The 15,868-nt window shown below is 49.5% G+C and overlaps 1 protein-coding gene across 3 annotated transcripts in view; it reads right to left on the bottom strand.

The window, feature by feature from the left end:
- LDLRAD3 (low density lipoprotein receptor class A domain containing 3) overlaps positions 1-15,868 on the bottom strand; it is a 237,130-nt gene that overhangs the window by 14,591 nt on the left and 206,671 nt on the right. For 2 of the 3 annotated variants that reach the window (XM_032356433.1, XM_032356434.1), the window contains exons 5-6: positions 7,059-7,404; positions 2,141-5,170 (exon numbers count right to left, since the gene is read on the bottom strand). In XM_032356433.1, the coding sequence (XP_032212324.1) occupies positions 4,927-5,170; positions 7,059-7,404 (590 nt within the window). In that variant the 3' untranslated portion in view covers positions 2,141-4,926. Of the gene's footprint in view, positions 1-1,456; positions 1,460-2,140; positions 5,171-7,058; positions 7,405-15,868 lie in introns of those variants that run through there. The other variant, XR_004288960.1, reaches the window with a different exon arrangement.

Below are 15,868 nucleotides of genomic sequence, written 5' to 3'. Positions count from 1 at the left end.
TGTCCCGTTCCTTGGTGAGGGTCTACAGTAGACATATTGGTATCTTACCTACTACCAGCCCTCCCATGTGGGAATCATCCCTTTCCTATTTCATGTAGTTCTGCCAAGACTGTCAATCAAGAGACTCCCACCCACAGCAGTGGCTATATGACCAAGGATGACCAGTCATAACTCCACTTAAGGGAATTTCTAGAGACACTAGGAGAAGAAATGGTATCTTTTTTTCTGAGATTGCAAACTTGGATCTTCTGGGACCCTCTTTTTCACCTAATGTCAAGCCATGACACCAATGCTGGGCAAAACAGGGCTATGAAGTTGAGAGGGAGAAACAGAGTCCTAATGACAGTTATTGAACAACTAGATCCAGCCCAACCTGAAACCAACAGTTCCATACCCTTGGACTTAGTTGCATTAGCCAATATGTCTTTGCTAAAATTTAATACAATTGTAAATGTTATGAATTGGATTTCTATCACTTGGGGTTAATTGGGGAGTGATCCATGATCTTACCTAACTATAAGATGTCAAAGGAGTCGATATATTTTCTCATTGACATTGTTCCTGAAGGTCTCCCTGGGTGCACTTACCACACCTCCACCGTAGTCATCTCAAGTTCCTTCTTCTATTATTATTATTATTTTGTAATTTTCCCTTTGAATCTACTGCCTTGCCTTCGGGTGGCAAGCTAAGTGGAGAATATGGACAATACTTCTCAGAACACTCATTCCCATGGACTTTGCTCTGAAAGACAGATTGTTGTGTCAGTTTATCATGTTAGAGAATCCCTCGTGAGAGTAATATTTTGATTAGGACCTCTGCATTCAAAACAACTGCTTAGGACCTCCTTGGGAAAGACACTCATTTAATCCTGTATTTTCTTATGCACCGGGAAAGAGCTTATAGGGTCAATTAAAATGAATTTCATGGGTCCTTAAATTGCTTGTTTCGTAAGTTCTCCTATTTTTATTTTTTGGAGATTGGTGGCATTTTAAGGGTTCTACTATTCCAAGCCATTAACATACCATTTCTTTTCTACAGTGCCTCTAGTCTTGGATCCATGAACCCAATGTAGGAATGCTCTTCCGTATCAAGGGCTAGGGAACCCCAGCCCATGGGCTAAAATCCAGCCAGCTGCCTATTTGCATAAATAGTTTTATTGGAAGCACCCACACCCATTTATTTATCATCTGTGACTATTTCTGTCATTGCCATGAAGACCATATAGTTGCAGAGCCAAAAATATTTAGTATCTGACCCTTTACATGAAACATTTATTGATTTCTGCTCTAGATAAGTACTTCTCGACCATTTCCTCTTTTTGGCACCCAGTAAATAATGGTGCTCAGAGAGATGAAGGGGCTAATATCTTGACAAGCCTTTGGAGCATACCGCTTGAAAAGGTTTCCTCTAGACCACTTGGGGCAGGACGTGGCCTGCTATAAAGCTGGGATACCACGGTCTGATAGCCCAGTCTTCTCTTTGAGACACGGGGGGACAAATACGTGATCTAAGCCTCAGTTCTGCACATTCTATGTTTAGAAATCCACATGGATTTCAATCTTGGCCAAGGCCAGGATTATTTCTCCTGTTCATGGGTGATCTCTTGGGCATCCTGACTTTCTGTGGAAGCTATCCATGTGGCATCATTAACATATAGTTCCAAAATGAGACTCAGAAAAGCACAAAGATGTTACCATCCCTGGGGCCAGTCTGAGCCACTGGGGTTCCAAACTCATGACCACCTCTACGTATGCAAGAGCTGCAGTGTGCCCCGGAATATGTGGTCAGAATCTGTTTCAGCTGTCATGGTCACTTGTCCTTTTCCCTCAAATGGCAGCCTAGTGACGGCAATTAGCATCTGTCTTCTGAGTGGACAGTCTGGGTGCTGTGATGCTAACTGGTGTCCAAGACTTCACTTCTGTATTCCAACCCCATGAGCTATGGCATCCTTAAACACCCATCACATTTTGAGGTCCCATCACTACAGTTTTCCTTTTTCTCATTTTGTGATGGTTTAAGTTCACTGCAGAGGCCACGGGATTGACCGTTCCCTCTTCAGTTTGCCACAGAGGAGAAACATGGGTTAAGAACCATTCAAACCAATAGAAAGAATGAAACTGCCAGTTTATTTGAAAGTATAAAAATTTAAAAAACAAAACAAAACAAAAACCCAAACCAAAACCTAACCAAAACACGAAAAGGAACCACACAACAAACTTTCCAGTTTACATCAACTTTGAACATCGCACGCTATTCGTCAACCACTTTGTTGCATTTTTTTTTTTTTAAAGCCAATTTTGGAGGGGGGTGTTAAGTCAGGAGGTAAGTTAAAGGTTACAGGGATATGAATTTGAACGAGAAAATAAAAAGAGCTTGCTGGCCTCTTCTGAGAAAAAAGAAGAGAGATGGTTTTCTGGCTGCTGTAGACTTAGGCCATGTATTTAAAAAAAAAAAGCCTGGATGGAATGAGTTAAAAAATATTGCTGGTCACTTACTTGCCATCTCGAGCAGGGCAGAAAAACCAGGAAAAACCCCTGCAGCTTTGGTGTCCTATTTATATATTTTTAAAAAGATTCATTAAAAAAATCACATCTATAATAAAAATGTCCCTGTGTTTATTTAAAAAAAACACACACACGCATTAATAGGCTTTCTTATCTACGAAGACCATTTGTTTTTCCTAAGATGCCTGGAAGCAGAAAAGCGAGTGAGATTCACTGCGTAATTAATTAAAATTAGAATCCTTTCCTCTAAACAACTTCCAAAATACCAGAAAGAAGCATGGGCCCATCAAAGGGAGAAGAAAGAAAGCCATTCTGACTCAGAGGAGATGAAATGCTCAGCCAGAGTTCCTAGCACACTCCGGCTCCCATCAAAAGTTCTTTCTTTATTGGATTATAAGGAAAATAACTCAAGTGTTATTTTAAAAAATGAAAGACGCAAGCAACTAGGCTCCTTTTCTTTAACTTAAAAAAGACAAAAAGAAATCGCCAAGCGGCTAGCCTTCCTAGAACACAGTTTGGATTTGGTTAAAAAAACAACAACCAAAAAAACACGGTCCCAAGAACAGAATCATTAAATGCCATGTCGTTCTCCCACTTGGGCAGGCTTCATTGAACTTTGCATCAACGAGGTCACTGAACACTTTTTCTGCTGTGGAAAGAAGTCCTGAATGGGCGACAGCCGCCTGGAGGGTTTCCACCTGTTTCCAGTTTTGTTCCCCATCAGTCAGTGTGGTTTCTTGCCACGGATTTCCACCCACTATTTCTCCAGGGCGTGGGCCCTCTTTCTCTGGCTGGGCACAAAGACCAAGGAAAGCTAGCATAAACACAGAGTCTATGAACCGAGGGAGAAAGGCATCCCTCCTTCTGCATCCTTCAAGAACTCGATAAATAACAACTCAAAGTGCGGCAACGCACAAGCGCTAGCACCCAGGTCAGTCTGGAGTGACTTGGTGACAAGGCTCAGCGCGACCAAAGTGTGATCTCCTTTCGCATCTTTCTTTGGACCTCACTCAAGGAAAAACAGACAAACAAACAAAGACAGCTTTCCTATACACATATAAATAATCCCTTAACTAGAAGGGAAAAAACAAACACACTGTTTCAAATGCATTTCTAAGAGATTAAAAAAAAAAAAAAAAGTCCGAATGGCAAATCTTGACTCCAAACTGTCTACTGTCCACGTCTTTTAGAGAAACTACGGCAGGTCAGAAGAAGCCTGAGCCTGACTCTGACCCGAACCCTAATGCTAAATCAGGGCGCTGGTTTCTGGGCCTCGGGAAGGAAGCGTGCGCAGCACACGGAGCTCCGGTGGGAGGTACTGAATATGGTTCTCATGAGTGTCAGGAACCAGTGTCCTCAAGTCCAAATGCACACGTAGAACGACTTCTGGGGCTTCAGGTAACCTGGGAAGCTGCGTGAATAGGCAAGACAGGCTGTGTGTGTTTTCCAGGGACAGAGGACCAGGTCAGATTTTTGGCCAATACAAGACTGGGTCCTCCTTCCTTGGCTCCGGGCAGGTCACAGCTGGAGGGGGGACAGTCCAGCAGCCAGGGAAGGACTGTGGATCAAAGCAGGCCCAGGCTCTCGAGAGCCTACAATTTAGGAGCTGAGAACTCGGATGAACACATGGCAAGGTCTCCCTGCCTATCCTGGGGCGAGGCTGAGGACAGACGCTACCAGAGAAAACCCTCAAAACGAGGGTTCTTGGGCCAGTTTTTAAAGCCCGGGTCTCTTCAGAGTAGATGGTTTCAGAGTCATTCAGAGAACCCATAGGGCCCTGCTGATGGCTGAAGGGTATATCTCTTGGCCAACGTCTCCACTTTCTGGCCGCTGCTCTGCTGAACTCAGAACGGCGTGTATGAGAGTGAGAGCAGGATTTGATGCTCCCCTGGATTCTTTCCGGGGTGGCCGTCCACACCGGCCTCCTGGGAGGATCACCCAAACCCCATCTCCAATGGAGCTGTAAGGTAGCAGCCCACGGAGGACCTGGTCCGGTGTCTTCTGCCCTTCTGAACATCCCACGTGGCCCAGAAACGCTGCGTTCTCGAGGACTCCTCAGATACTGCCTTAGCCTGCTGCCTGAAAACTTAGGCTGCCTCTTCAGCAAGAGGCCACCAGTCACAGAAGAAGGACAGGACAAGTGAGGTCATGATCCCAGGCCCTGAAGGCCAAGTGACCTCCCGGACAAGACGCACAATACATCAGGTCACCCGAGAGCCCAGAAAAATGTCGGGTCTCCCTCGCAAGAACATCCCTGAAATCTGGGGCGGGGGGGTGTGTGGGGTGGGAAGGGGAATGGAGAGACAGCTGACACCCCAAATCCCTCCTGGAGGCACCCTGAGGAGCTTCCCACGACAGGACGTTGTCAGGATGGTAACAAGTCAGAGCAGATGAAGCCATATGGACTTTGGAAGCGCCGGATTTAGACTTCTGCGGTGTCCTGGCTGGGCACGGAGTCTCTGGGCCCCGTGACACTCTCCGGAGGAGGGGAGCCGGCCTGGCCCGGGCCCTGGCCGCTGTCTTCGGTGCTCAGCAGGCTGCTGGCCGCCTGGGAGCCCGCGCTGTCGGCGCTCCCGGAGCGCGAGCGGTAAGGGGGCAGGTCGGCTTGGTTCAGAGACTCGGTGTCGGACGAGTAGGGCGGTGGAGGAAGGTCGTACCATGCGGGTCTGCGAGGGATAAAGCAGGTTGGGGCCGGAGAGGCAGGGGAGGGCAGAGGGAAGACAGACAACGCGTTAGGAGCCAAGGTCAGGCAGGCAACCCCCGCCACCCATCTCAGGTGTCCCCCGAGGAAGACAGCTATCCAAGAACCAGAGACCCCTGCAACAAGACCAAGGGAACGGGAAGAGGGGGGTGTGCTGCGGTTGGCGCGCACCAAACGGGCAGTGCCCAAACCACGTTCCCTGGGTCGGCCCAGAGGGAGGATGCCCTGCGCCAGCCAGGGGCCCTGAGGCCGAGCAGCTGGCCGGCGGTTCGGGTTGAACCTGACGGTCCACAGCATCTGCGCTTCTTACTGAAAGCCAACTTTCCCGGCTATGTGGACTCGGGTGAATGGGGGTCTTCCCAGTGACTGCGTCTCCTCTGTCGGAGGGGACAGTAAGGACACTGGCTTGCCATGCAGTAACTCCACAGAAAAGACGGTTTATTCTGCCGTTCTCACTGCAGGGTTCCTGCAGGCTTCCTGTGAGCCGGGCGCCGTGCCATCTGCTCTACGTTCACTCCCTCACTTAAGGCTGATGAGAACACTAAAAAGTAGGCATTACTTTCATGCCCATTGTACTGGGGAGTAAACCGAGGCAAGGGGGCATGGAATGACTTGCCCGGGGCCACAAATAACTAGCAAGCAGCAGCTCTGGGATGGAAACCCAGGTGTTACAGCTTCACATTTGGCAATTTTAACTTGACTCTACCCTGGGTGGTCCAAATGAAGAGGCTGAGTGCCGAGTGCGGTCCTGGGCTCTCACCCTAATTTGCGAAGACGTCCGGAAGCCCTGCCCCCTAATGCTACCTTTACCTTGGATGAGGAGGAGAAACAAAGAGTACAGGACACAAGAGCTGCTGCTGGACAGGGTCCAAGAGGAGCCCAGTCAGCCCGGAACATGACCAGCAAAATGCCTCTCGCCACATCCGGTGAGTCCTGGGCTCAGAAGAGGAGAGCGCCGGGGAGCTAGAACCAAGTGGACTTCCAACATGGGTTCTCTAGGATCCTCTGGAGGTACCAAGGAAAGGAGGAGGAGGCTGAGCCGGCAGAATTCAGGTCTGCCAGCTGCTTCAACTACAGAATTCTGCCTTTTGACTTTCTCCCTTGCACCTTCTGGTACAGCCCCGATTGAAATGAGGATCCTACTGTTTTTACAAAGTTTGAGAGTGCTCTATGCTACCTCCTTTGTTTGATAAATGAAGCCAAGCAAGGAACTCATTCATTCATTCATAGTACGAACCAACCCTGTAATACGGCCTGGCCACTGTTCGGCATTGGCAGGTGCGGCCCCGGAGCCAGTCAGCGGCCTGACCGTGTGTCAGTGTGGCATTACCAAGGAGGAACAGGGCTCTGAGGTGACCAGGATCCTACCTCTACGTCCTTGGACAAATCACTTAAAATCCTAGAGTCCATTCCCTCATCTGCAAAACTGAGGCCCTCCCTGCTGTGATCTGCAGAGAGGATTAAATGAGATGATGTGGGGCACCTCCGTGGCTCAGTGGGTTCAGCATCTGCCTTCGGCTCAGGTCATGATCCTGGGGTCCTGGGATCGAGCCCCGCATCGGGCTCCTTACTCGGCAAGGGAGCCTGCTTCTCTCTCCCTCTGCTGCTCCCCCTGCTTGTGCTCTCTCTTTCACTCTCTCATTCTCTCTCAAATAAATAAATGAAATCTCAAAAAAAAAAAAAAAAAAAAAAGAAAGGACACATGTGAACTGTACTGCCAGGACCCAGTACATGCCTGGCCCCTGCTACCACCATCAGCAGCGGCGTGTGGGCTCCTGGGAAACCCTGGGAACCCGCTTTCCCCATGGATGACCTCCCGCCCCTCCCCCCCACTTCTTCCATCCAGCGCGCACCTTTGGTCCAGGAGGGCCTCTGAGTAGGAGGGCGGGGAGCCCACTTCCGACGCATTCTGCTCAGCCTGGCTGGCCACATACTGGATGCCGTTGTTGACGTTGTAGGTGACGTTGCAGTGGTGCGGGTGATCCAGGACCACCAGGCGGGAGAGAAGCACAGGATGCTGCAGCCGGTGCACGGGCAGCGTCATGAGGTTGTTCCGCTTCCGCTGGTGGTGCAGGACCAGGGCCAGCAGCGCCACCACCAGCACGAAGATGACGGAGCTGCCGATGATGGCATAGGTGATGCTGGGGTAGTACACGAGCTGGTTCTCCGACGTCACGAACACCTGCCCGCTGCCTGGCTCTGGGAGACCCCAGGTTGTTGGGGAGGGGAGGTGGAGAAAAGGAGAGAGTTTACTGCTATGGCTCACCCTCCTGCTTCAGACTCAGTCCCAGGAAGCGCAAGCGAGTGTTTGTGGCGACATAGTTCGCAACTGCCAGGAAGCAGGAAGCCACCCCCCGTGTTCAGTGACTGGTGACCAGCTAACAATATGTGGAACAGCTACACGATGGAGTATGGTTTGGCCATAAACAGTACAGATACGTGTTACAACACAGATAAAGCTCAAAAACCTTGTGCTGAGCAAGATAAGCCAGACTCAAAAGGCCACACGCTCTCTGATTCCATGACATGCAGCCTTTAGGAAAGGCCAAGTTACAGAGACGGGAAATGGACCCGTGGTTGCCTAGGGCTGGAAATGCACCGAAAATTCACCAGAAATGCGTACTATAATGGAAGGGAAGAGGGCTGGTCGGCATGTCCGGGGCTCCTCATGTCTGCAGAGTGTTTCCTTTGTGTCCGGCCCTATGCCAAGCTCTCAAGATAGAGAAGCCAGCAGAGGACAGGCAGACATCGGGGACTCTGGAGCCAGACTGGGTTCAAATCCTAGCTTCTGTGCTCTCTGGAACGTACTATGTGCCCCTTGTAATGTGGCTTAGGGAATCATGAGGGAATCATGACCCGCTACTTCCAACAACAGCTGACCCTGTGCTATGCAGGTATGTGGCCCAGACGGGCGGACACACGCTTTATTCCCTCTACTGGCCTCGCTGCAATCCCATGCACCAGGTGCCGTAACTGCCTTCTTCTTCTTCTTTTTTTTTTAAAGATTGTATTTATTTATTTGACAGAGAGAGATTACAAGTAGGCAGAGAGGCAGGCAGAGAGAGAGGAAGGGAAGCAGGCTCCCCGCTGAGCAGAAAGCCCGGGATGTGGGACTTGACCCCAGGACCCTGAGATCATGACCTGAGCTGAAGGCAGCAGCTTATTAACCCACTGAGCCACCCAGGCGCCCCAACTGCCTTCTTTTTAAGAGAAGCCAAGTACATCTCAGAGGGGCCAGGCCCCCTGACGACGGTCACAGGGTTAGGAGCTAAACAGTGGTCTGACATCAGAGCCTTGCCCCTCACACTGTGTCCTGCACCCTCTGACCAGACCCGTTGGGCAATCTGTAAGCATTTCCTCAGAGGCCCTCAGGCGAAAGTCTGGGACACATCTGACAGCCCCCCCTCCCCTCCCCACTCACCGCCAGTTGCCAACACCCTCCTCTCCAAGTGTAGTAATAAGCCATGCTTCAGATATCCAGGTGAGGGAGGGGCTTTCCGTCAGCGCGACATGCCTGGCAACCAAGACCACGTCCAGACTGGCCCAGGACACCAGCGTGGCCCCTCCTCCCTCGGAGAGAGCGAGGGACCCCTCCTTTGCAGAAGAACCACAACCACACACTGCAGCAGCCCAGCGGGAAGAATGATCGAAATACAGGCCCCAAGGGAGCAAATCTGGTGGCCGCCTCCTAGGCCTGTTCCTTCTCGGCAGCACTGAGGTTTTCATGGACCTATAGGAGCCAAAACTGTAGCAGCAGGAGGAGCGACCGACACGTGCTCTGGCCCCATGTCCTGGAGCTGGGCTAAGCTTTACTAATGCCTCGTTACTCAATGTGCATCTGTTTCTGTTCATCACGGTAACCCCAGTCAGTCTGCAGGATGGTGCCTGGCACAGAGCAGGTCCTCGAGTCACGCCTTCAACTCAGTGGGGAAAATGCAGGTAGGTGCTGCCATTATTATTATTATTATTATTATTATTATATCTATGTTCCAGGTAACAAACAGACTCAGGTGAATTAACCTAAGTTCACGTAAGATGCAAGCAGAGAACTCAGGCCTGGAACCCAGATAGGTTCCATCAGAAAACAGAACCAAACCAACCCCCCACATGAGAAACATGTTATCTCCTCTCCTTCCCGGATAAAACACCTCTCGGTTCCCCAAACAGTCCTCATTTGCAACAAATGAAGATCTTCCCCACCTCCAGTTCCAGGCTGTGTGTTCATTCTCTTTCCAGCCACACTGAGACAGGAGGGGAAAGCTTCGATGCTCCTGTGGGCCACTGCTCCAAGGATTAACTGTACAGTAAGATCCTCAGCAAAATGCAGAGCGTGCGGCAGACAGTGGAGGGAGGGAGGCGGCTTGGGGTTCATCCCCCGAGACCATGAGCTGCGGCCCTCGGGGGGCTGCTGGTGGTGTCTGTCTGCTCTCAGTGTATGTAGCTAACTAAAAAGTGGGTGGGAGCTCACGTGTGTGTGTTACGTTTCAGAGCTCAGGCTTAAAGAAAAATACTCTCTTAATTTTGTGATCTCCAGTACAGAGCTGAGGGGTCGAATCCCGGGGCTGTCACTTCTGGCGGTTGTTGCTCAAGCCAGTTACTATGCTCTTAGGAGCGTTGGGCACCTCCATTTTTAAAAAATGGTGGCTGCGGGGGCGCCTGGGTGGCTCAGTGGGTTAAAGCCTCTGCCTTCAGCTCGGGTCATGATCCTACGGTCCGGGGATCAAGCTCCATGTCGGGCTCTCTCCTGGGCAGAGAGCCTGCTTCCCTTCCCCTCTCTCTGCCTACTTGTGATCTCTCTCTCTCTCTCTCTGTCAAATAAATAAATAAAATCTTAAAATAAAATAAATAAAATGGCAGCGGCGACAATGGGTAAACCATAGCCAAGTCCTTGGATCCTTGGGAGACTAAAATACAATATACATGTCAAGTACCCAGCAAGGATTTGCCCTCAGTGAATGTTAGTTCTTTCTGCTTTTTTTATTGTGGGACAATATATACATAACTTTTAAAATTTACCATTCTCACCATTTTTAAGGGTTTGGTCCACTAAGGGTTTGGTGGCACGAAGTACGTTCACGTTGCTGGGTGACCTTCCCCACGATCCATCTCCAGAACTTTCACCTTCCCAAACTGGCTCACGCTAATTCTGAGTGTTCACATTCTTTCAATTACCCCCACCAGCTTCCCGGAGGCAGAGGCAGGGACAGTCCCCTGCGCAGGGGGCAGAACGGAGGAGAGGGGAAGGACCGAGGGGGTTCCTTTTCCCAGGGCCGTGTCTCCTAAAAAACAAAAGCTGGTGGGAAACAAACAGGTCCAGAGATTTTTAAAACACTGGCTTCCACGTAACCACTTGAAGTTTTAAGAATACAAGAGGGAGAGCTTTAAAATGAACGGAATCGGAAATGATGGCAAATCCTAACAGTCTCATTTATGTCTCCGAAAGCAGGCTCTCTCCAGATCGGCCCACTTTGGCAGGCGAGAAGCGGCAATCACATTTACTCGAGAAATTATGACGTTATATAACTCAGTGGTGCCTGGTCTTGCTTCTGCTCTGTGTGTTAAATGTCATCTTGTATTAATTCATTAACTAGATTCACTTTTCTTAAGAGCTTAATGAGCCCGCTGGCCAAATTACTAATATCAGAGTTGCCTGGGACCTGAGTTCTAAGTGCATAATCCATGGATAATGAAGTTTCCATTTATTCTGGCCGTCCCTCAAGCGCATGCCCTCGTGCTCCTCGGTCAGGCAGCTTGACTTTTGTTCTTGTAGCTGCCGCTAGGAGTGCAGCAACCGTGGGCAATCTGTTAACCCCCTGAGACCACCGTGCTCTCGACGCTGCCAGGAGCTCCCTCAGCTGCCCCTGGGAGGGCCGGCTAGATTGTCCCCAGCTCCAGGGTTGCTCGCCTCTGAGTCATCACAGATTTCTATGTTATCACAACAGCTTTCTGGCCAGTGGCAGTCAGGTGTCCTGAGGAGGTGTGCCCTTTCCTAATTCACACAGAGCTGCGTGGCCCCACGGAGGCAAGGTGGGGATGGGATACTTGAGATGTGGTGTTCCTCTGCTTTCTAAAACATTCCTTCCTCCAGAGGCAAATCGAACTTCCTAGAAAGTGCCATTTCTCACCTATCACACTGGTAAAGGCAGAGCTGGATCTCCCATTGTGCTGGCCAGGTCTTGGGGAAACAGGTAGCCCCCAGGGTGGTGACAGGATTCACCATACACAATGACATAAAGACATACACGTCCTTTGGTCCAGCCGTTCTGCTCTCAGGAGTCTATTTACTAGATGAACTCACATGCCAGAAATAACTTTTTAATATGCGTATCAACTGAAGCATCCTTTGTAACAGCATCCGGACCAGAAATGACCCGAACGTCTCCCAAACGGCAGCCGGGCTAAATTAATCTTGGTGCCTCCATATGGCTCCACACCTATTTAAAAAATCAGGGCAGCGCTACATATACTGGTGTCGAACAATCTGAACAGTATCTTGATCCATGAAAAGAAGGTGAAGTTCAACAGAGAATGCGTGGGATATTTCTAGTGCGGACGCACAGAGGTATCTATATTTGCATTCAATCCGCTGTCCCCTTTTCAAATGTGCCGGGAGAGGTGTTTCACAGGACATTAAGAGTTGCTTAACCATGACCACAAAAGAGACCGGGGACCTTTGCACGCCTCCCCAGAAGCTCTCTCCTGCTCCTTTGACGTCCGGGCACAGCCCCTGGAAAACATGCATCTGTTTTCTGCCCAAATGGACTCACTTTTCCCAGCAAGGCTTGTCACCGGAGTGACAGAGTTCGCAGCCTGTTGCGTCTGTCTTCCTCCACTTGACATCTCGTGCTCCTGAGAGTCCGTGTTTCTGCGCATTGGTCTTTTCCTTCTTCAAGACGCGCTGTTCCATTCCGTCGGATGCAGGGATCACAATCTGTGTTGAGGGAGGGAGCTGGGCTTTCTGCAGTTTCTGGAATGCACGACATTGCACGGACATATAGTTTTTGATTTCTTGGGTTTACCCCTTAGGGGGAAGGCTGCTGGGCCCTATGGGAAGCGTATGTTTAACTTTACAAGAAAGTCTCACCCTGTTTCTTCACACCGGCCTCAGCATTCCGCCACCCCCCAGACACTCTGCACCCTCGCCAGCACTCAGTGCAGCTAGCCACGCCAGCAGGTGAGTGGTGAAGGCTCCCGAGGTGCCAAGTTGCATTTCCCAGCGACAAATGATGTTGTGCCTCTGTTCTCGTGCTCATTTGCCACCTGCAGATCTTCTTTGCTGAAGGATCTCTTGAAATCTCTTGTCCATTTTAAATTTGGTCATTTGATTCTTTAGTGAGTACTGAGGATCCCTTGTATGTTCCAGGATACAAGCCCTTTTCCAGAACCGGGTCTTGTAAATATTTTCTCCCCAGTTGGTGGCTTGTCTCTTCCTTTACCTTACAGTGCCTTTTTGAAGAGAAATGCTTAAACATTTTCTTTTCTTTTTCATTTTTTTTTAAAAAAGATTTTATTTATTTATCTGACAGACGGAGATCACAATTAGAGAAGCAGGCAGAGGGAGAAGGAAAAGCAGGACCCTGGGATCATGACCTGAGCTGAAGGCAGAGGCTTTGACCCACTGAGCCACCCAGGCACCCCTTAAACATTTTCTATGAAGTCTATTGTATTAATGATTTCTCTTTATGCTTCCTGTTTTTTGTACTCTGTCCAGGAAATCTTTGCCTAGAAGACGTTTCATAGCTTTAGCTCCTACATTTACTTCTCCGATCCACTGCAAGTTAATTTCTGTTTATGGTACAAAGTGCAGTTCAATGTTCTTTTCCCCTACCCTTTGGGTAATCAATTGTTCCAGCACCATTAGTCGAAAACTTATCTTTTCCTATTGAATTACCTTGGCACCTCTGTTGAAAATCAAGTGACCATACAAGTCTAGGTCTGTTTTTAGATTCTCTGTTTGATCGAACCATCTACCAATCTTCACGCCAATAAGTGTGTTGGAAACTAGAGCTTTACAGCAAGTTTCAGAATCAGGTATTGTGAGTCCTATATGTTTTCCCGTCCAAACTGAACTTTATTTCTGGTTACAAAAACCCATGGGGAGGGGATAAAAAAATCCATTAAAATTAAAATCGAAATAGAAATGTTCATGGCTTTCCCTCCCCCAGATCTACTAAAACAAAAGAGTTAAGAGTCTGGTGCAGACGAGGGTTTGGCAACCTTTTACTGTCAAGGGCTCGACAATCAATATTTCGTGCTTGGTGGGGCACACAGTTTCCCTCCCAACGATTCAACTTCTCTGTTGTTGTACAAAGTCAGTACACCCGTGAATGAGGACAGTTATGTCCCAATCAAATGTTATTTACATAAATAGGCAGCACCTTGGCTCACTGGTTGTAGTTTCTTGATTTACAGGGGGTACCCTTCAGAATTCTTCTCCACGCATGTCCACACACACACAAATACTTTTGTTCCTGCATATAAGTATTTCTGGACATATAAGCATGGGCAAGTTTCCTCACCCACCCAGCCACACCTTTGTTAGAGCAGCTCTGTGGGATCCCACCCTAGAGACGCATCACAAATTAACAACCAACACCCTGGTCATGTACATTTAGGTAGCCACCCTTTTCTTTTCTTTTTTTCTTTTCCCTCTTGGTACTATGATCAACAACGCGACACCACCACTCAGACAGACCACACGGACCGTCAGAGTCACGGGAGTAGAGAGGGGCTTGCTTTCTCCCCCATTTATAGTTGGTGCTCAACACATGTTGAATGAGTTAGTGACCTGTGGTCACCGGTGTCATTTCTTAGAACAGACTCCCAGATGCTCGTCATGTCCTTGGCCCTCTGTTCTTCTAGGTTGAACTTTCGGGCTGTCTTGAACTCTCTCTTCTTCTCTGTCCACATGGAGTCACCACATGTGGTCCGTTTCTGCTGTGTGGTGTTTCTCCTGTCTCTGCTTCTGCGCTCCAACTGCATGGCCTCATCTGTGCCCAGGCTAGGAAGAGAAACTGCCTCGTGGGTCTTTCCATCTTCAGCCACTTGTCCTCCAATCCTTTGGCAACACTCCCATCAGTTCGTGTCACTGTGTGATTCTTGTAAAAGTCTTTGAACCAAGGACCCTCAGTGGCTCACATGGCCCTCATTGGCCAGGCATTCAGACTCTGCCTTGGCTTCCCAGTACCAACCCTGAGGAGGTCTGGGCAAAGAAGTGCAGGGCTGGAGAGAGAAACACTATTTGCCTTGGGACCTATACTCCACTCCCGATTTGAATTAAATAATAACACAAAAAATACTAACCACCACCACCACCTCCACCATCCGTATTTGTTATGGACTCGGAAACAGTAATAACAATGATATCATCATAGCAATGATCACAGCAGTTCCCACCCTCCTGGCAGTACCCTCTGTGATGTGTATTCACTCTTCTAATCCTTCCCCCATCCGTCATGAGCTGACTGAGGTCCTCCACCTCCAAACACAGGTCCACTTGGAACCTCAGACTGTGATCTACTTAGAGTAAGGGTCTCTACAGACCAAATTAAGGTAAAGCTCTCAAGATGAGGTCATCCCCGATGAGTGTGAGCTCTCCATCTAGGGATGAGGTTCTTGTAAGAGAGAGAAAAGGAGAAGATACCAGACAGATGAGGGAGAGGGTCGTGTGAGGTGGAGGCAGGGACTGAAGTCGTGCAGCCCAAGCCAAGGAGAAAGGCAAGGACAGATTCGCCTCAGGGCCTCCACAAAGAGCCAACCCTGCCAGTGCTTTGATCTGGGGCTTCTGGCCTCCAGAGCAGCAAGAGAGTATGTTTCTGTTGTTTTAAGCCATCCAGTTTGTGATAGTTTGTTATGGCCTACCTAGGCCACAAATAGAGCATCGTCTGAGGCAGACCATTTTACAGAGGAGGAAATGGTAACCCGGGGAGATGAAGTAACGTGCCCACGTGGCCCAATGCCTCGGTTACTGTTCACAGCTACTGTTATAGCTTCCTAGAAGGAAAACCAATTGAGCCACCAGGCGCCCCCAGGAACCCTAGTTATGATTGACAGCTACCATATAGGATTTTTCAGAGCCTTTACCAAGAGCATGTTCATTGTGAGGCTTCATGAGAGGATGTGGCTATTTCACCAACCTCGGTGCTATGTGAGATGAACAGGACCCCCATCATGTTCCAAAAAAGCACTTTTGCAACCTCCTAGAAGTTGTCTTTTTACAACTCAGATGGGGGCATCCCTGGGCCTATTGTCAGGAGGAAGCTCTGTGACTGTGGCTGCCCACTTAGGAGGTGGACGCTGGGAAGCAAACGCCTCGGCCCCCTCGCCTGTCCATGCCCAGCAACCCCTGCCTGGGGAGGAGGCACCAGGAGCCCTGACCGACTGCCTACCAGCTGCTGAGTGAGAGAAGCTAGACCGCGCCTGCAGAGCTGTATGACAGGCCCCCTGACACCGCGGAGTTGGCAGGAGCTGATTCTACTCAGATGTGCCTGAAGCCCAAGGCTGCCCTGGGTCTGTGAGTCATCAGGGCTGCTGCAGAATCAGCTCACTCGTGCGACGCCTGCCCTGGAAACCTGATTACCCAGGGAACTGCTGAGTGGGTGCCCTTGGAGCCTCTGAATGTAGGAACTTTCTGAATAATTTAGGGGAAATGGCTGAAGAGAGA

The sequence above is a fragment of the Mustela erminea genome, chromosome 9 (genome assembly GCF_009829155.1).
Source record: "Mustela erminea isolate mMusErm1 chromosome 9, mMusErm1.Pri, whole genome shotgun sequence".
Lineage (NCBI taxonomy): Eukaryota > Metazoa > Chordata > Mammalia > Carnivora > Mustelidae > Mustela > Mustela erminea.
Note: the sequence above shows the minus strand (reverse complement) of the source record. Positions and strands in the feature narration are given on the sequence as shown.